The 20,295-nt window shown below is 57.6% G+C and overlaps 2 protein-coding genes across 6 annotated transcripts; one reads left to right on the top strand and one right to left on the bottom strand.

The window, feature by feature from the left end:
* Positions 1 to 2,306: 2,306 nt before the first annotated feature.
* Positions 2,307 to 6,358, bottom strand: SNRPD3 (small nuclear ribonucleoprotein D3 polypeptide). Its single transcript, XM_036759825.1, has 4 exons — positions 6,218 to 6,358; positions 4,880 to 5,020; positions 2,618 to 2,810; positions 2,307 to 2,509 (listed from the first exon to the last, which is right to left on the bottom strand). The coding sequence occupies exons 2-4, from the start codon at positions 5,003 to 5,005 to the stop codon at positions 2,448 to 2,450; spliced, it is 381 nt and encodes a 126-aa protein (XP_036615720.1). The 5' UTR covers positions 5,006 to 5,020; positions 6,218 to 6,358; the 3' UTR covers positions 2,307 to 2,447.
* A 158-nt stretch (positions 6,359 to 6,516) lies between these two features.
* Positions 6,517 to 18,817, top strand: GUCD1 (guanylyl cyclase domain containing 1). 5 transcript variants are annotated; one of them, XR_005010473.1, is made up of 8 exons: positions 6,538 to 6,745; positions 7,323 to 7,407; positions 7,940 to 8,108; positions 8,251 to 8,342; positions 14,054 to 14,295; positions 14,492 to 14,644; positions 17,286 to 17,450; positions 17,830 to 18,817. XR_005010473.1 is itself a non-coding variant. In XM_036759837.1 (6 exons), the coding sequence occupies exons 1-6, from the start codon at positions 6,709 to 6,711 to the stop codon at positions 14,581 to 14,583; spliced, it is 717 nt and encodes a 238-aa protein (XP_036615732.1). In that variant the 5' UTR covers positions 6,517 to 6,708; the 3' UTR covers positions 14,584 to 16,615. The 5 variants fall into 5 exon arrangements, 1 of the variants encoding a protein (XP_036615732.1); XR_005010475.1 differs by lacking the exon at positions 17,286 to 17,450; XR_005010472.1 differs by lacking the exon at positions 17,830 to 18,817 and having other exon boundaries at positions 17,286 to 17,818.
* Positions 18,818 to 20,295: the final 1,478 nt, after the last annotated feature.

The raw sequence follows: 20,295 nt of genomic DNA on the forward strand, positions 1-20,295 counted from the left end.
CTGGACTTCCTGACATTCAGCAGCTCCTGCTCATTCCTCTGAGGCAGAGAACACGGCTGATGAGCCACCCACTCTTCTGTCATGACCCAGCAGAAGGAAGGAGCTGTCCATCCCCCTAGTGTCCAGGGCAGGCCAGCCTTGCTCCTGGTGATATGTTTCAGCTCTGCCGAAGCAGTCTCTGTGGTCCTGAGGGCAGGGCTCCCTCCTCCCTGGCCACCAGCCCCAATGGTGATTGGGGTTGGCTCTGGTGGAGGTCCTGGTCAGGAGAGAGGGTTGCCTTCAGGGGGGCAGCAGAAAGGCTAGATGTAGCACTGGACCTGGGATGCCACTGACCCCCCTCCCTGATCGCAGAGTACCCCCCAAGGGGAGATTCCCTCCCAATGCAGGCAGTTTCCATGGTGGGGCTTGGGCATCCTTTTTGGGGCGGGCGCTCTGCCCCCTCCCCCAGGCGTTTTCTCCTCTGTAACCCAGCTTCCCATCGTCTTTCTCAGCTGTTGACCCCCACTTCCTCCCCTGCACCCTCCACAGTCTGGCTTTCTGGCCTCTTCTCCTTGTCCTACTGTACTGGGTGACCTCACAGGCTGCCACAGATCCAGCAGCCGTCTCTGTGCTGATTGGATTCATCTGCCTGTCCTGACTCCAGGGCTGTGCCACCCAGGTGCCTGGCCTGCCCTGCCCACTCTGCCAAACTCCAGTCTCGCATCTCCAACTGGATGTCCAGCGGACACCTTACACTCAATGTGCCCCAAACAGACTTCATGACCTTTCCCCCATCAGCCTAGGGAAGCGGCCCCTCCCTATTCCCTCCAGCCCCCAACCTAGGTGTCACTGGATTCATTTCTCCCACACTCAGCCCTTTCTTGTTTGTCACTTTTTGCCCTGCCTTCCTCTCCAAAGCTCTCAGCACGGTGCCTGGCACCCCGCCACCCCTAATCTGGTATGCAGATCTGTGGACTCCACCTCCGCAGCGTCTCCCAAACGGGTCCCTGCACCGCACCAGGCCATCACCACCTCATGCTGCTGGGGTGAGAGTGAGGGGTCTGCCAGCTTCAGTCTCACCCCACTCCCCCACTCCAGTCCATCCCCCATTCAGCCACTGTCCTTAAGCCCAGATCTGATGATGTCACCCCCTACTCAATGCCTTCCATAGCTCCCTATTCCTCCAGGATCAAATAGAAGACCCTTCACAACCTGGTCCCCTCCTACCTTGCCAGTCTGCTCTTCTCCCCTCCCAATCACCACTGTGGGTCAGGCCCTAGGTTGTGGCCACAGAATCCCTCCTCCACATTGCTACTAGCTCAGACTCTTCCCCACCTCCACAACCATCTCCAGCAGCTTCCTGTTACCTCCAGGCACAATGAAACTTCCACCTTTCACCACCGGCTCCGTGAGAGCGATCCAGCCGACACAACATTCATCTCCCACCTCCAACTCTTTGCACCGGCTGTTGCCTGTGCCTGGAAGGCACCAACCCCCACTACCTCCACACTTCCTGGTCTCTTCAAGACACACTCCAGCACCATCTTCTGTATGAACCCTTTCTTGACCACTCCCCCTGCCCCCAACTACCCAGTTCTGATTCTGTGGGCAGTTACATGTCCTTGTGGTCTCCCTTACTGGAATCTCGGTTTCTGTGTTCATCAGCTGTGTCCCCAGTGCCCAGCGGTGGATGCCTGCTGACCTGATGAGCCTTAAGATCTTGTGAGCCCTTGCCCCAGAGTCAGACACAGCTTGGCAAGAACTCCATGCCCTTCTGTGAGAGCTTAGTGAGACTGAGCGGACCCTTCCCAGGGCTGCTCAGAGGCCCACGGCAGAACTGGTTAGACAGCTAGATGCCTTCTGGGAGTTGGACCCTGCATTGGACAAATGAGGAAGCCCAGAGAGGGGAAGGTCCTGGTCTAACATCCAGGGTTTAGGAACAGCTTCTCACAGTGTCAGCAGCACCCAAGGAAGTGCTGGGAGGGTAACTGCCCCTGCCACGTCCCCTACCACCCAAGGTCAGCCCCTCCTCCCCTCTCCCCTGGACTCTGGGCACCAGCCTTCATTCTGGTCTCCCTGCCTCCATCTCCCATCCATCCACTACATGGCTGCCAAAGGGATTTTCCTGACGTTTGGGTCTATTACCCCACGCTGCTTCCTCTGGCAGCCAACACAAACTCTCAAGCCCTGGAGTTCAAGGCCCAGCTTAGAAGGATGCTCAGACCCCCTAGCTGGCTAAAGGGGCCATTGTGGGAAGGTACCCTCTATCCCCCAGCAGCACCCCAAGGAAAGGGCAGGACCAGTGGAGGACAGTGGCCCACATAGGCTCAAGTACTCCAAAACACCTTTATTTGGCTAGTGAGCCTCCTGTCCCTCCCTCACCTAAAAAAGAGAGAACAAGCCTGAAGACTGAGCTCCAAGCCCTCAGATCAGACAGCAACAAATACAGAGTTCCGTTCCAGATGAGATTATCTTCGTTTCTGGAAAATATTGCCCCGGCCCATTCCACGTCCTCTTCCTCTGGCAGCCACTAGACAAGGGAACAGAAACCAGAAGTCAGGCCAGTCGTGGAGGTGCACCTGTGCAGGGTGGCCTCCCTTCCCTTGCCCCTCGGCCGGCCGGCTGGCTGCCTACTCACCCTGGGCCTTCAGAATGGCTGCCTTCCCTCGGCCGGCCCCAGAGCCTTGGTTTTTGTTTTTCATGCTTTTCAACATCGGGGCGTTCTTCAGCATGTCTGGCAAGATCAGGAAGCGGATTTTGCTCCCGCGGATGTAAACCTGCTCCAGCTGGGCGACTCGTCCATCTCTGTATGTGACTGTGATGTTTGACATCTGCAAGGGAGATCGGCGGCCAGTCAGGCTCCCTGCCTCCGAGGGTAGGCACTGGACTTCCGGCCTAGAGCAATGGACAGAGCGCAGGCCGCCGGCACAGCACGGGCACAAGGCGATGCTCCCTGCGCCAACAGGCCAGAGCCAGAGGGGAGCCTGGCAGAATGGCGCTGCCCTCCACAGTGATGGGGAAGGGAGGAGGGAGGAGGACTGGGGGCTGCTCATGAGGCATGACATCCAACTGCAATGACAACGGGTAACTGGCAGTGTGGGACAGTGGCCAAGAGGTCAGAGCTGGAGGAACAGATCTGAGAAGAGCTCACAGTGACCCTGAGAGTCACGAAGAGAGGCGGAGCCGGAGGGGATGCCTACACCGGCCTGGTGAGGCCCCTTCCAGCTCTGACGTGCCCACACCCCCAAAGAACGGGCACCGGGGCGTCCCTGCTTCCTTATCCTGGCACACTTCCCGTGAGGCTCCTGGGCTCCTCACTCTCTCTCACCCTCCCAGATCCAATGTGGCGCCAAGGCCCAACCATTTCACCTTGGAAGCACCTCTGCTCCAAGCTGCCCCTTCCTCTCCTCTGGCCCTGCCGCTCCACACCTGGACAGCTGATCTCCTCTCCAGCCCATCCTCTAGTGAGCTAGCGGAGGTCTGACCACAGCACTCCACTCACCCACTCTATAACCTCCAGGATCAGATACAAAATGCTTTTTGGCCTTCAGAGCCTTTGTAATTAGGCCTCTCCTGCCTTGGTACCTCACGCTTTCTGGGCTCCACGTGCTCTATGATCCAGCTGCAAACACTGTCCCTCAAACACAACGTTCCATCTCCCACCTCTGCACCTTTGCACTCACTGGCTGCCTCCATGCCTTCTCTGAGATGCTTGTGCCCATCCTCCCCTCCGAGGGGGCCCTTCCCCACCATACAGAGCTGCATACCTGTTGTCTCATCCCTCAGACTGGAAGCTCCCCAAGGGCCTGGCACAGAAATGAGCACTGCCTGCCTTCTGACCAGCCCCTCCCACTACGTTGTCAGGTCCTTCCACTTCTGCCCCCAAGAGTCCTGGCTCCGGGCTCGGCTGTCCAGCCCCCGCACCTGCAGGTTCCAGCCGTCCACCCTGACCCTGCAACCTCAGGATCACTTCCTCTTCCCATGAGACTTCTCTCCAGCCCCCACTACCACCTCCTCCAGGAAGCCTTCCCTGCTTCTTCCCACCAGGAGCACTGAGCCAAATCTGGCAGGTGACGCCGTGTGGGCCAGCCTCCGCGACCGTCAAATGGGATCCTAACAGCGCCTGCTCCAGGCCCACGGTGAGCCGATTAATACCCCTCGAGGGCTTTGTAAACTCAGAACCCTGACATGAATGTCATTACTGAGGAAACCTCCAAGGCCACCAGCCCCTGCACCTGTCCTGGTGCCTGCCTGCCTGGGGGGCCCGGCCCAGCACCGCCCCCTCCCACGGGGAGCACCCCTCAGTCTGTGCTGCCCAGCCCTGGGGCACAAAAGGGCGGGGGTGGGGGGAGAAGCGAGACTCAAACCTGGGTTGTCTGGCTCTCTACCCCCTAGGCCAGGCTGTCTGGGGGCTGAATTCCACCACCCCAAAACAGGACATTCACAGAGAGAACAATGATCATCCCTCTTCGCAGCATCAAGTTTGGAGACTCCAGCAGCCTCAAGGGAAGGTGAGCAAACAGGGCAGGGCCAAGGTCCAGCGGGGCTGAGGAGCCAGGCCAAGACCTGACCCGCCTCCCACCCCCCACCCCCCCACCCCCTGCCACGGGATGACCTCCTTGGCTATTGCTGCCAGTGGGATTTCTTTTCAAGTTTTCCCGCTGACCACAGCAACGCTCCCCACACGTGGCCTTGTGGTGTTAGGGGCCCTATCCCAACTCCTGGAAAGACACTGCCCAACCATGGCCCGGGTCCTGCCTCCCCACCCCCTTGTGCCTAGCGCAGGGCACCCGTCACCCACATCCCCCTCCGTACGTGAACGTCGCGGTGGGTCGGACTAAGGCTACGCCATCTTCCGCAAAGAAAACCCAACGGGGCCGTTGAGGCAGACACAAGGTACCTGGCAGTTCATGTTGTCCTCGGCCTCAATCAGCTTGCCGCGGTACACCTCCCCGGTGTTGGTTTCACACGTCACGATGTGTCCCTCCGCCTCGTGCAGGACCTTGATGGGGACGCCGATCGACATTCTGAGAGGAAGAAGCTGCGGGAACCAAACAGGAGAGCGCTGGTAAGGCTCTTCGGACCCCTCCCCACCCCCGCCCGTGGCACCAGGACGCCACTCAACCAGGCGGTGCAGCAGCGGGGCCTTCTCCACCTCTGGCAGCCTCCAGGACCCAAACCAGGTAGGGACAGCCCGGAAACCCTGCTGGTCCCCTCCAGTGCTTTGCACCACGGTCCGGGGCCTAGGGAAGGAAGCTGTCACACGGAGAAGACGAACAACCGAGGGCAATTCTGAGGGCCAGAGAGGGAAGAGGGGTCCAAGCCACCAGAGGTGCCCCCTCCCCACCCTGGGGAGGCATTCAGAGACATTTCTGGCCAAGAAGAAAAGACCTGTGTCTCCAGAGGGAGTGTCTTAGGGGAGCGCCCCTCTGCCCAAGGTCCAGGCAGCACCTCGGATAAGGAAGGGGAAGAGGAGGAATGGGCATTCATACAGCCCCTCCTAAACGGCAAGCACTGCACCAAGCAGGCACTTTGTAGACGCTGCCTCCGAGAAGCAGGTGCTGTCATCCCATCTTACAGAGAAGGAAACTGATTCAGAGCTGGTAACAGCTAGCAGGACTTGAACCCACTGATTAAGCACCTACTGTGTGCCAGGCACTGGGCTAAGAGCCGGGGATACAAAAAGACACTCCTAGCGTCGAGAAGCTTACAATCCAGGGAGCCATCAGCAGAGAGAGGGGGATGGGAAGGAGGGGGAGGGGGCTTTGTACCGGCACAGGAGCTTACTGAGTGGGGGGTGCCACGGATGGCCTGCACTTACGGAGACCTCTCTGGAGTCTGAGTGGAGGAAGGACTGGAGGGGACACTGAGGCAGGCAGGCCTTCCGCGGCCCCAGGGCCAAGGTCGGGGGCGGGGGCAGGAGCATTCGTTGAGGGAGTGGGGTCAAACTCTAAATTGGGGTGGGGGAGGGGACGGGGGAATGTGACTCCCTCCTGGGCGAGCACTGGAGACCCATAGCATGAAAAGGAGAGAGCAGCTCCCCCCGCTGCATTCCCGGAAGATGCCGCCGGGGCGAGGGAGGCCCTGCCAGGCAAAGGCGCGGTGGAGGGAGGCATGGCTTTGAACGCCGAGCCAGACCCTCTTGCTCACGCACTGCCCTCCTCTTCCACCTCCCCTCCCCGCCCCCCGGTTCCCATCCCCGCCCCGGGCCGCGCGGACCCCTCGGCCCCAGCCTCACCTGCAGCCCCGGTCCCGGCCCCGGTTCCGGCAGCGCGAACGTGCGACGAACAGCGGCAACCGAATGGCGGGTCTCGCGGTCCCAGCATGCACCGGGCCCGGAAGCGGGGAGCACACTTCCGGGGAGTACTCCGCCCCTAGCCGGCCCAGTGGGGCAGAGAGAAGAAACGAGAGACAATTCCAGGGGCGGGGCCTGAGGGCGGGGTCTGGGGCGCATGCGTGAGAAAGGGGGGGGACGACGGAGGACGGGAGGGGCGTGGCCTGAGGGCGGTGCTTCGCCCTGCGTACCGCGTCAACGGCGTGCTGTGCGTGCGCTCGCGCGTGCGCCGTGCGCGATTTCGCGTCCTGGGAGCGGCAGTGGCGGCGGCGGGGCCGGAGAAGGGCTGAGGAGCCGAGGCGGGGGCTGAGGCCCCGGGCAGGAGCGGATCGGGCCGGGGCCATGGCCGAGACGCCCCCACTGCCCGAGCCCCGGCCCGTCCGCCTGCAGGCGGCATGAGGGAAGAGGCCAAGGGAGCCGGGTCCGAGCCCGGTGAGGGCAACCGGGGAGACTGAGGCACGGGCAGGGGGAAGGGGAGGGGCATGAAGTGAACCCGATCTGACATCCGGGGAGACTGAGGCCCGGCCGTGGAAATCCCATTACGGGCTCCTAGACCGTTCTGACAGCCAGGGAGACTGAGGCACGGCCATGGGGATCCGCTCACGGGCTCCTAGACCGCTCTGACAGCCGGGGAGACTGAGGCACGGTCTTGGGCCCCACTTACGGGTCCTAGACCGTTCTGACAGCTGGGGAGACTGAGGTACGGCCGTGGGAGTACCCTTACGGGCTCCTAGCCTGCGCTGACCAAGGCTAAGAGCACTGAATGAGCACTTCCTGGATGGCCAGCCTGGGGCTTTTCGGGAAATCCGCAGACGAAGGGCCGGGGTCTCCTAGGACAGAGGAGCCCAAAGACTGGACAGAGGCGGGAGGGGAATATGAACTCCGGGCCCGGCTGAGGGTCCGAGGGCGGAGCCAGCACATTTGGATGGGTAGGGCGGGGCGGGGCCACTGCTGCCCCATTGCGGGGGTCCTCACCCCGCCCTCCTCCGATGCTCCTTGTCTGTCCCAGGCGACTTCGTGCAACTGAAGGTGCCAATCGTGCAGCAGCTGTACCACTGGGACTGCGGGCTGGCCTGCTCCAGGATGGTGCTCAGGTGAGGCGGGGTCCGGGCCGGTGTCCCCTCCCCGAGCGCCGGGATTGGCCAGTGACCCCTCTCCGAGCACCGGGATTGGCCGTCCTCCCACCCGGCACGTACCCTCTCCCCTCCCCTCCCCCCGAGCTCGGGGATTGATCGGTGCCCTACTCTAGCCAGCCCCAGTCCCTCCCTCAGTTCGATGATTGGCAGGTGACCCACACGGCCCCTCCCCCGTCCTTCCCTCAGAGCTCGTAATTGATCGGCGGCCCGCCCCTGTCTTGTCTCTTCCCCCCCGCCCCCCCCTCCAGAGCTCGGCGATTGGTTGGAGCCCCACTCGGGCCCTCCCCTGTCCCTCCCCCAGTTTAGTGATTGGCCGGCGGCCCCTCCCCGTCCTTCCCTCAGAGCTCGGTAATTGACCGGCGGCCCGCCCTTCTCGTGTCTCTTCCCCGCCTCCCCTTCCCTGAGCTCGGGGATTGGTCGGTGCCCCACTCGGGCTCTCCCTCAGGTCGGTGATTGGCCGGTAGCCCACCATCGCCCTCCCCCGCCCCAGGTACCTGAAACTCCTGGAGGACGACGCGGCGTTCGAGCAGGCGCTGCAGGAGCTGCAGCTCACCCGGAGCATCTGGACCATCGACCTGGCCTACCTGATGCGCCACTTCGGAGCCCGCCACCGGTTCTGCACGAGGACGCTGGGCGTGGACAAGGGCTACCGGAACCAGGTGGGCGGGAGGCCCCGCCCTCCCCGGCTGGGGGAAGGGCCCTGTGCCGGAGGGATGGGAGGATGAGCAGGCGCTGCTGCCCCCGCCGCACCCCTGGCAGGTCCGTGCCCACCGCAGCCTAAACGCCGCCTTCTCCACTCAGTCCTTCTACAGGAGACACTTCGACGCCGAGGAGAGCCGGGTGAACCAGCTGTTCGCACGGGCCTCGTCCTGCAAAGTGTTGGTGGAGAAGTGGTGAGGCCCCTCCCCTGCCCCCGGGCACCCCTGAGCCCCCCACCCCTTCCGGGACCAATGGAGAGGGTTGTGGGGGCCTGGGCCTTGCGTTGTTGTAGGGAAGACCTGGCTTCAGATGGTGCTGCCACCTTGGACAGTGCCAGGCTCTCCCAGGTCTAACTGGGAGGTTGGAAAGTGTTTATCCGAGTGTAGCCTCGATGTTTATTCTACAGATGGGGAAACTGAGGCTTGACCAGGCCACCCAGCTAGTAAGCGTCAGGGTCGGCTGGTGGCCAAGGAGCACCACCAGCACACACATGGCAAAGCTGGCACTCGCCAGCCCCCTTCTCTCAGAGACTGCTCTGGTGTCCCCCCAGCTCGGCCTCGAGAGCTCTGCCCTGAGCCCTCCTCAGCCAGCTTGCCCAGACACGACTCCAGGGCCCCAGCTGAGACCTGCTTAGAGCCGGTGATGCTCCCTGGGGGCCCTGGCATCTAACACTGTCTGCTGCTCTCTGGAATCTCGCTGTGGTCATATAGAAGTACTTCTTGGGCCTCTCCTCTGCTCCAAGCTTCCCTAGACGCATCCCCTTCCTCATTTCTTATAGCCCAGTACTACTCCATCACATCTATACCTCAGTTCCCCAGTTGATGGGCCTTGCCTCAGTTTCCAATTCTCTGCTACCACAAAAAGAGCTGTGATTAATATTTCTGTACAGGTGGGTCCTTTTCCTCTTGCTTTGATCTCCTTGGGGTAGAGACCTAGGAGTGAAAGCAGTGTTTCCTGCCTTTGGGGCATCATTCCAGATTGCTTTCCACACGGCTGGACTAGGCCTCACTCCCTCAGCCCCTCCCACACTGCTCATCTTTGGTCAGCTTTGCCCATCTGTAGGGCTGAAATGGAGCCTCAGCATTGGCTAATTGGCATTTCTCTAATTAACAGTGATTTAGAGCATTTTTTCACAAAGCCCTTAATGACTTGGATTATTCCATTGAAAACTGACCATTTATCAATTGGAGAAGGGCTCTCAGTTCCCTCCATGTAATCTTAGAAAAGAGATCTTTATCAGAACGCACTCAGAAGATTCCCCATTCTGCTGCCTCTCCTCTGGGCCCTTTGGGTTACTGGAATGAGCCTCGCCTGCCGGGCAGCTTCTGTCTGACGCCCTCCCAGGACCCTCCCTCACTTCCCCGGTCTCTGTCGTTGCTCTGGTCATGGCTGTAACTTTGTCCTCATTCCTCCAGGGCTGTGGTCAGGAGCTTCACAAACCTAAGGCCCAGCTGCCACTGCTATTAGTTCATCTTGTCTGCCCCCGCCCTGCTTTGTGCCCTCCACTGGCCCTCTGTGCCTTGGTCCAGACTGTCAATGTCAGATTCCTGGGGCACTCCACTGGAGACCACTTTCCACATTTTCATCCAATGTCCCTGACTGACCCTTCAGCCAGTTCAGAATTCATTTCATTGTATTCTCTAGTCCATGTGGGTCAGCTAGGTGGTGCCAGAATGCACAGAACCTGGGCCTGGAGTCCCAGGGGTCTTTGCACTCCCCCCTTTTCCTTCCTTATCCTTCACCTGTAGGTCACATGCTTTACTTCCGCAGCTCTAACCTTTGTCAAATGCGTCCTCTCCAAATCCAGTCTCTGGTCTCCTGCACAGTTCCCATGCCCTCCAGACCCTTTCTGTTCTTATCCTGTTCCTTCTCCCATGAGAACCAGAAATGTTCTCCTGCCCCCCTTCCCAAGGCTGGCCTCCCAGCTACCTCTTGAGAACTGTCTTCTCTGTTTCAGCATTGAAGCCCCTCTTCTTTGGTTTCACTTAGCTCTTCCATCTCCCTAATGCAGTGTACAGTGGGAGGACCACTCCTCCACTCCCTTCTCCTCCCCATCCTTGAAGGGAGGCCAGAGGACAGCAGAGCGCTCTCACTGTTTGCAGGGCACTGGAACGTTCTCTTACCTGTCTGTTGGCTGGGAATGGGACCCTCAGGCTTTTATACTTCTTGCTAGTGGCTTCCCGGAGAGCATGTCTTTTCTCCCTTCAGCTACCTGACACTCTGAGCTTGACTTCTCCCCCAGGGACCCTCCTGTGGCTTGTAGCCTTTTCTGTATGACCCCCTCAAGGGCTCCCACAATGGTGAGAGCTTCCTTGGAGTTTCAGCAGCTGTCTACACTCCATACTCGGAATGTGAGGTTTGCAGAGGAAGGCAAGCTTGGGAGGTCAGTAGAGAGCATTAGGGGGCCAATGTGCCTGGCCCCCTCCTGGGATGCTTAGTGGTTATGTGTATGCAGACTGCCAGGGCCTTGTGGTAGCACAGGAAAGAGCCTGCTCCATGTCCTGGGTACATCTCTTCCTCTCTCGGGGCTTCTGAATCTTTCTCCTCTGTCTGACAGTCAGTGAGCACTTACTAACCACTTCCTGGGGCTGGGGATACAAGTACAAAGAATCCAACAAGCCTTCCTCACAAGGGGCCCCCATGCTGACCAGGGAGACAGCCAAGCAACAGGACAAGGTAGAAGGGGCAATCTGGCTCCTACCACAGTGCCCTCTGACTCCTTCGCACAGCAGTGAGGGAAGAGGGGCTCAGGAAACAGAGGGGAGGGCATTCTAGGCCTGGGAAGCAGAGACCATCGTGTAAGAGGGAGGAGCCCATGTAGCTGGGTCAGAGTGGGGGCCAGGTAGTATAGTCGTCCTCCCGCATCGACTATCCCCATTACAGCTTTGATATATCACCAGGCAGCATAAGGAATTAAATGGGAATTTGAGGGGAGTTTCGCAGAAGCTGCTGACACACGAAGGCCAGCAAGCAGCACAGAAAAAAATTTGAAACTCAGAGATGCATAAAATCTATGGGTGGTGTTGTACAACATAAACATATTTTATCTTTTAATACTGTCAGAAATCAGACTTCTCTGGTACGAAGGGAGGGCCAAAGCATTTTTATGCAGATTTTCCAGAAGGGGGGGCGGGCATCACGCCTTCGGTCCCATGATGTGGAAAGGATAACTTGTAATGTCTAGGGAAACTAGAAAGCTAGATCAAGGCCAAGCTCTTGAAGGGCTTTAAAAGCTGAACAGAGGAGTTTCTATTTGAGTAGAAAAGCAATAGGAAGCCACTGTAGTTGGTTGAGGGGGCCAGGCACTTGGTCCAAGCTGCCCTGAAGGAAATTACCTGGGCAGCCATGTGAGGGGTGGATGTGAGGCAGAGGCTGTTGGCCCCTGGGGGGAGGGGATGAGGGCTGTGTGGCTGTGAGCAGAGGGCAGATTGAGTGCAAGAGATGATGGCATGGAGAGAAAGGTCACAAATTGTAAAGCTGTGGGGACAGCCCCTCAGGAGAGCCTCATAGCACATCCATCAACTTGCGTCTACTTGTCTTTAAGGTGTTAGTGAGCCATGGTCGCTGAGAAGGTCACAAAGTGAGAGTCTTGGGGTGATGTGTCTCTGGAGCTTGGATCTCAGGATGCCTTTACACTCTTTAATGTGATTGAGGACCCCCCTCCCAAAGAGCTTTTGTTTAGATTGATTATGCTTTTTGGTATTTACCATTAGAGACAGAAGTGTTTGTAGTAGTATTGTGAAAACAGATTTGACCTTGTGGACCCTCAGAAAGGGTCTTGGGGAGTCCCCAGACCACACTGTGAGAACTGCTAATGTAGAAGAGAAAAGGACCCAGGAGAGAACTTTAGTGGACAGAGGGGTGATGGTGACACCCATGGGTGGTGGGTAAAACCTAGATGAAGATCCATCAAAAGAGACTGAGAGGGAGCAGCCAGACAAGGAAGAAAACCAGGAGAGAATCCCAGAGAGGAGGATAGGCAGCTTCAGAGGAGGACCAGGAGAATGACCATGGAGAGCTGGCCCTGAGGCTGACTTGGATCATGGGCCACTTTGGAGGAGGAAGCTCCAGTTGAATGATGAGGTCGGAAACCAGATGGCAGAGTTAGGAAGAGAGGGAGAGGAGATGCCAAGAGTGGGAGGACTTGTCAAAGGTCTGGGCTGCAAAAGGAGAAAAAGGAGAGGCCCACAGCTTCAAGGGGATGCATGGGAAGACTTTTGAAAGATGGAGAATGGGCATGTTTGTGGACAGTAGCTGGAAGATGAGAGAGAAATGGTGGGGGATGAGCTGAAGGGTTTGCCTTGGCAAGGAGAAGGGCATCAGCCAATAAGTACCTACTCTGTGCCAAGCACTGTACTAAGTGCCAAGGATACAAAGGAAGGTAAAAGACAGCCACTGTCCTTGAAGAGCTCACAGTCCAATGGGGGAGATAACACAAACAGTTGTGTACATGCTAGGTATAAGCAGGATGAATTGGGGATAATTCCAGAGGAAAGGCCCTGTCCTTCAAAGGGGTGGGAGAAGGTATCCCTTAAAAGGTGGAATTTAAGCTAGGGCTTGAAGGAAGCCAGAGACCAAAATGAAGAGAGAGAGCATTCCAAGCATGGGGCACCTCCATAAAAAATGCCCAGAGCCAGGGGTGAAGGATCTTGTGTGAGGAGACTCAAGGAGGCCAGGGTACATGGGGCGGGGACAAGGAGTAAGGTATAATAAAACAGGAGAAGGGAGGGGGTGAGGCTATGAAGGGTATTGAAGGCCAGACAGGATTTTCTCTTTGATCTTGGAGGCCATAGAGATCCACTGGAGTTTTTTGAATGGGGTGGCAAGGAGAGGGGCTTTTACATGGTCAGTCCTGCACTTTAGGAAAATCACTGTTGGTTAAATGGAGGATGACTTGGAGTGGGGAGAGATCAAAGCAAGCAGACCGCCCCTGCCCCCAGCAGCTACTGCTGTAGTCCAGGCATGAGGTGAGGTTCAGTGCCAGGGTAAGAGAAGGTACCATGTTGGAGAGATGCTGTAGGTGAAATGGACCAAAGATGAAGGCAGCAGAGGTGAAAGGGACCAGAAATGCCTGGGGAGTGAAACTGGCAAGGGATGCAGCAAAGGGGGGGGGGGGGTGAAATAGACCATGTACTAGAGGTGAAATGGACCAGAAATGATGTAGAGGGGAAACAGACATGCTTTGGAAAAATATTGAATGTGGGGGTGAGAGACAGTGAGAAAGTCCAGGGTGACTCCCAGAAGAGGAATGAGAGGGGGGTACCCCCATGTGAAGGGGTTTTGGGGTAAATAGGAGCTCATCTAAGGGCATCACCCAGCTCAGATCCTCCATTTAAAGTCTGTGAAGAGTGCCAGAAGATTAGATTGTGGTTGAGTTAGAAGGCAGTCCTTGGGAGAGAGCGTGTGTTTGTTCCAAAGGTCAGAGCACACTAGCCCTGAGGGATTGGCTGGACTTAGGAACCCCAGTCACCATAGGGCACTTGTTGAAACTTGGCCCCAAAATGGGGATATTTAGCTTGGAAGAGCCAGGGGGGTAAGCAATGGAAGCTATCAATGAAAAGGTTCAAGCTGTCCTAAAGTGGAGCAGCCAGGCCAAGGAGGATGTGTCGCCTCAGTGCTTCCAGGTGTCAGAGCCCCACGATCTTAGCGCTCATGTGGCCCAGTGACCCTCATTTGCCAGAAAAGGCCAGTCAGTAAACATTTACTGTGGACACAAGAAAAGGCAAACAACAGTCGCTGCCCAGGAGGGGCCCATAATCCCATGGGAGAGATGACCAGGCTTCTGCTGCTCTGGGACCAAAGCCCTTCTGAAAGCTTGGCAGGGCTAGTGAGAGAAGCTCTAAGAGGCCCCCTCCCCCAGGGCCAGGGTTTCCCCAGGATTGAGCTCAGACTTCCCCTCCTCCAGCACCGTGACTGTCCGGGACATCCAGGAGCACTTGGCCCAGGGGCACGTGGCCATCGTCCTGGTCAATGCAGTCCTGCTCTTGTGTGACCTGTGCTCCAGCCCCGTCAAGTACTGCTGTTTCCTGCCCATTGGCCAGAAGTGCTTCTGCAGGGGTCCTGACTACCAGGGCCACTTCATCGTGCTGTGTGGCTACAACAGGGCCTCTGAGAGCATCTTCTACAACAACCCAGCCTACGCAGACCGTGAGTAGCTTCTGCCGAGCCTGCGTGAGCCCTGCTGGTGATGGGCAGCTCACTACATCAGTCAGGCAGGCCGAAGAGTGGTCAAGGGATCCTCAGAGAGGAGGTGGGCTGGGGAGTGAGTCTTAAGAAAGGCTTGTGGATGGAGGGGTTGGTTGGCCCATGTGACAGCACGGCTGCTGTGATGTTTCTTACACAGGCATGTGCAGCACCAGTGTGACCAACTTTGAGGAAGCCAGGACTAGTTATGGCACCGACGAGGATATACTTTTTGTCTACACTGACAGCTGACCTCAGGCCTGGCCAGCGCCCAAGCTGCTACTGCTGCTACTGCTAAACCTTCAGACCCCAGGTGTGGACAGGGAGCCCCTGGGCCCCAGGCTTTGTGCCCACACCCATGGCTGACCTCAGTGGCCAGCTAACTGCCCCAGCAATGCTGCTGCTGCTGCCCTCCTGGGGCTGCTGGCTACGGCCATCTGTGTGTGACAGAGCAGGCAGGGAGCCTACACAGATAGGAGCAGTCTCTGGCCAGCAAAAGGACCCTCTTCTGCTCAGATCCAATTTCATTAGGTCTCAAGCAGAGAAGCCCATCGGCTTCATCATGGCCAGACAGCACTTTGCTGTTTCTGTTGTGAGAGAACAGGCCCCATTCCCCAGCCTTCTGGTAGGGAGGGCCATGCCCCACCATGCCCCTTGTGCTCCACACAGTGACCAGCAGGCCCATCCGCCCACCATCTGTCTGCTTTTTACTTTGCCTTGTTTCCATCAGGGAGGAGGCCCTTGGGTGCCTCCACTCCACCGTGCCTGGTCTTGGGGATGCCTCTGGGAGAGGCTCCCCTACCCCCACCCCAGCACACACACACTGGACGTCTTGAGATAGAGGCCAGTGACCACTAGTTTAAACCAGCACATTGGGAGCAAAGAGGGGAGATCTCTTCTTGGCCAGTCCCTGCTGGGTTAGGTCAGAGGCCCCCAGCCCACACATTCTTCGCTTGCTTGAGGAGCCAGGGTTCTGCTCTGACTTGGGCTCAAGCCTAGCCTGGTGAGTTTCTGTGGGAGAGGGAGACAGAGATGCCCTAGGGTGTGGCCGGAAGGCAGGAAGCCTTGTTCCTGCCCTCTGGCCCTGAGACTTCCTTGTTGAGAGGAGACTTGGGTTACTGATCCAGACAGTAACACAGGACCAACTGGCCCCTCTGGGATGGCTGGGAGCCCTGTGCCTCCAGCTTCCTCTTCAGTCCTATACCCAGGGCCACTTAAGGTCTGGCTTTGGTGTGGCTGATTCCAAGGACCCCTTCAGGGATCTTCTGGTTGGTCCTTGGCTGACTAGGCTTACCAGGGTTATGGTGGCCTTTACTGCCCGGTGTCTGGAGCTGCCTACAGAGCAGCCAGCGTGGATGCTCAGCCCCTGACACCAGCCACCAGTGTGGCATCTTGTCCCGGAGCTCAAGTAGGCCCAGCAGCAGGGAGCCAAGACTCAGTGGGATCCCAGGGCATAGCTAAGGGGGATGTTGGGCCTCAGCCAGAGTGGGGTGGCTCCTGCCTGTGGGAAATCGAAGTCACAGGGAACGTGGGTCTGGGTGCCAGCTGCTGCATGAGGACCGAGGTATCTGTAGTGGGCAGTTCTCAGCCCCAGCAGCAGCTATGCAGAAAGGCCCAGACATGCTGTCCTGTCCCAGCAGGGGAGTGACCATCCTGTCAAAAGCTCAGAACGGTGGTCAGAGTGGGACAAAGGAGCAGGGGTCCTCTCCTGAGTGGTGAGCCTGCTGCTCTCAAACCCAGGCCAGTGGTTCAAAGGATGGTTAGTGCAGGCTAGGCAGGGAAGTGGGGCTGCAGGGATGCCTCTTGTGGGGATGGGGCTGCAATGAAATGGGTCCCTTTCAGAGGATCAGGAGCAAAACAAAACAGTTAATCAGGATGGGCCAAGTGAGACAGGCTCAGAGCAGTGTCCTCATGGCCAAATTCAAGGACGGGCAGAGGCCTTTGGAACCACCAGCCAGCAAACTCGTGTGCCTTTGTCCTGCCTCTGGGAGCTGGGTGGGGGGCACCTGTGCCAATGTGGAAGCCCGGCTGGCTGAATCCAAGGTGAGAAGCTTGTTCCCTATCCAGAGGAGTCGCTGACAGCCAGCTAGGACCATGGCTGGGTGACCCTGGAGAACTTGGGCCACACTGGAAACCTGCACTGCCCCATGTGCCACAGGGTGGGTTTTGTTTCCTCTGACCACAGGAAAGGGACATTTTACATGCAGAGAAGTTTTATACATAAATCTATTTTGTTTGTAATGAGCCATTCAATAAACACCACTGAAAACACCATTAAAAAACACACCTGATCAGCTTTAGCAGCTTTGAGTGAAAGGAGAGATGGTGAGAAGGAGGGAGGGAGAAAAGAAACAAGGAGATTAGGGAGAAAGAGGAAGATAGAAGAGGGAGGAAGGGGAGACAGAAGGAGGTAGGACGGGAGAGGGGCAAGTGGGAGGGGAGAGAAGGTGGGCGGGGAGGGGAGACGGGGAAGGTGGGAAGGGAGACAGGGAGGTGGGGGGAGGGGGAGAGAAGGAGGTGGGGGGAGGGCCTCTAGAGAAAAGTCAAGTTAGTTCTTGGAGTCAGTGATGCTCAAAGGCTTGGATTCTTTGCCTTAAATCATGGGAAGTTCTGAGGTGGAGAAGGAAGGAAGCGAAACTGGGGAGAAGCTCTGGAGGCAGGTTTTCAGTTCCCGTAGTCCCCAAATCAGCCCCAAGTGCATCCTGGGTGGGCACCAAGAACTCGGGGGAGTCCTCTGAGGCCTTGAGAGGTGAGAGAGCAGGGACCTGGGCGGGGGGTGGGGGTGGGGGTGGGGGTGAGCAGGAATCAGGCCCTCCTGGAGCAGAGACATGAGAGGAACCAGAGTTGCCAGGCATGGATCAGCAGGGAGCCGTTCCAGGGACAGGGGACAGCCAGTGCAAAGAAAGAAGAGTATGTGTCCTTAAGGCAATGGGGAGCTTTCGACATTTCTCTAGCAGGGGAGCGCCGTGGTCAGAACCGTCCCCGAGGCCATGACGCCAATTAAGAAGCCGCTGCAACAGTCCAGGTGAGAGACGATGAGGGCCTGCACCAGGGGGTCAGCGATCTTGTGAATGGAGCGAAAAGGACACAGACAAGGGAAGCATTGAGAACAAGCGGAGGTGAGATGTGCCAGCCGAGGAGGGCACGAGAAGGCTCCCTCACAAGGCCCCCAGACATACAAAGGCTGGATTGCTCCCCTCGCTCGCTCCCTGCCTCCTCCCATGTTGGAGACCTTCGGGCCACGGGCCCCTCCGACTGATGACGTCCTCAGATGCTCTGGGATGGGGCCACCCAAGGCTGCTCAGCCTGCTTGACATGATACCCCTAATCACACTCTCATCCAGCCTTCACCTCGCCATCTTTTCTGCCAGAACAGCAGGGGCATTGGTCAAATGTTTAACTAATATCTAGGGAAGCTGCTCGCCCAGGCTGCCAGACAAAGGAAATGCTTGGTCTGCCATGGCCCCCCTGACACTCTTCGTTGCTTCCTTTTCTAAGGGCTCACCGACCATCCTTTGGAGAAATGACTCAGGCGGACATCTGGGGAACAGGGAGTTCTGGACTGTAATGTGCAGATTTTTCCGCCAGGGGGAGCTCGAAAGCTTCTTGCAACCCACGGCCACTTTCAGAATCCTGCCACCATCCCTGGTAACCCCTGGTCCTTTGAAGTTCCTGCTTCTCAAATGGATGACACGATCCCGATCCTGGTGCTCATCCATCACCTCCAGGACATTCCCCCCGCCCCCAGCTCCTGCCGTCCGAAAAGACCATCCCCCATGAGGAAGCTCCCAGAACGCCCCAAAGTGCCCAGGCTCAGCTACACATGGGAACAGTCCTGGCCTTGACTTGGCCATCGCCCACTGGGACTCCGCTTGGGCTTGCTCATGGACCCTGAAGGTCTCTTCTTGGTCCTAATAGCCACCATCCTTTCCCTTCTGAAGCCAGCTATTCTCCACTGTGGCCGTCGGCCCCTTGGTTATCTCCCCTGCGGAGGCTCCACTCTCCTCCCCTCCCCCAGTGTTCCCTGGGTGTGCCAGCCCAGCTGCCTGCTGTGCCAGCCACCCCTCATCCTCATCGGTCACTTTTTGCCACCTTCTCACCTATACACAGGCTCCCGAAGGAAAATGGAGAAAAGAATCCTTTTCTACCCACTGGACCTCCCTCTCCCACCCTCCCCAGAGGCTCTTCAAACCTCCTCCTCCCACTCTCTAAGCAGAGAACTTGGCCACCCATTTTACAGAGCAATGGCGCCATTTGCCACAAGCCCCCTTTCCCCCCCCTTCCTCAGACGCCTTCTCCCCGCTCTCCTCCTTCCTCATCTCCCACAATGAGGTGGCCTCACTCCCAACCAAGGCCAACCCTGTCGAATCTTCGGTCGGCTCCTGGCTTCTTCCCTGCTGACTATAAATGCCCCCATGTCTGCTGATCCTGAAGAGACCCTGTCTTCCTCCTTCCATCTCTGCTCCACCCCCCACCCCCCCCCACCCCCGCCCAGCTCTTCTGCCATTCGATCCACTAGCATTTGTTCTGATTCCCCCCATGGAAGGCAGATGCTCCGCACTAGGGATGCAAAGACGGACGGGAAGGAAAAGGCCCTCCCCCAGGGAGCTGATGGTCTAAGTTGGGGCACAACCTTCCATGGCTCCATGATCTGATCCACCAAGGCAGATGGCAGCCCATGCCTTCCTGCCCATCTCCCCCATCACATTTAGCCTGGTGACCACCAGCCTAGGCTTGGGGACACATTTCAATTGTTATCCTTCAGTCTAAGGGTGAAAAGGCCCTTCCCTGGAGGAATGGTGCTTGGATAGACCAGGAAACTTGTCCACACCCCACAGGTCATCCATACATTACCAAGCTAGTTAGAATTAGATTTATCTATAGGTTGGAGCAAAATCTCCTACAAGGAATTATTTGGAGAGGGGAGGGAAAGAAGAGGCCTCAGCTAGGAATGGGTGGTGCCACTCTTCACAGAGCACTGGGCCTGGAGTTAGACCTGAGTTCAAATCTGGCCTCAGACATTTCCTACCTGTGTGACCCTGGGCAAGTCTCTTCATCTTGGTCTGGCTCGGGGTCTGCATCTACGCAGTGGCCCCTGTCTAGGTGGCTTCTCCCTTGGGGCTGAGTGATCCCTCTGCTACCTGAGGGCCTTTCAAACCTTCGAAGACAGCTCTATCCACACAGGCCCACACACATACACACACTTGCCTTCTCTTCTCCAGACTCCCTCAGGCCACAAGCATTGAGTATGCACTTACTGCATAGCAGACATTAGATGCTAAGAGTGAGATCCAAAGGCAGCTGACCTAACTGCAGAGGAGGTGAAGTCTGAGGAGGGCTCTCCCCTCCCTCTGGGCCCCTCTGCCCTTCCCACGGCTGTCGGGGAGATGGGGTCAGTCCTGGGCTTCGGGGTTTCAGAAGGGACTTGGAGCCCATGCCCCAGGAGGAAGAATTGGCTTGTGTAGCTGGACAAGAGAAGATTCAAGGGGTCATGGTGGCATCCTAAAAGGTTAGCCTGAGAGGGGAGGAAGCTGCAAAGAGGCTGTTGTGGGGGTGTAAGACCCACACAGCAGCTGCTAGCCAGATTGTTGAAACAAATGGCGTAGTCATGGTCAGGATCTGCCTTTAACAGGAAAGCATGGCATTTTGGGGTACTGGGTTGGTTGAATGTTTCCCTGTTTTTGGACTGCTCTTTGTACTTGGGGTGGCTATGGTTCTGTGCAGCCTCAGGAGCAACAAAGTCCTGAAGGAAAACAGGCAGGTGGAAGTGCTGGGCGTGGTTTCCCAGGGGCCCAGAGCAGGAGATAATCCCTTCTTCCCAGGGCTGAAGCTGATAAGCCTGGCCCAGGAGGACTGTGCTGAAAGGGTGAATGTCTTGAGATTATATTGTATATGGAGTTTTGAAACAGGAGTGGAGAATGGCCTTGGACACTTGGAGAATGGCCTTCCTACAGATTTGGCAGG

Source organism: Trichosurus vulpecula, chromosome 1, assembly GCF_011100635.1.
Source record: "Trichosurus vulpecula isolate mTriVul1 chromosome 1, mTriVul1.pri, whole genome shotgun sequence".
NCBI classification, from domain to species: Eukaryota; Metazoa; Chordata; class Mammalia; order Diprotodontia; family Phalangeridae; genus Trichosurus; species Trichosurus vulpecula.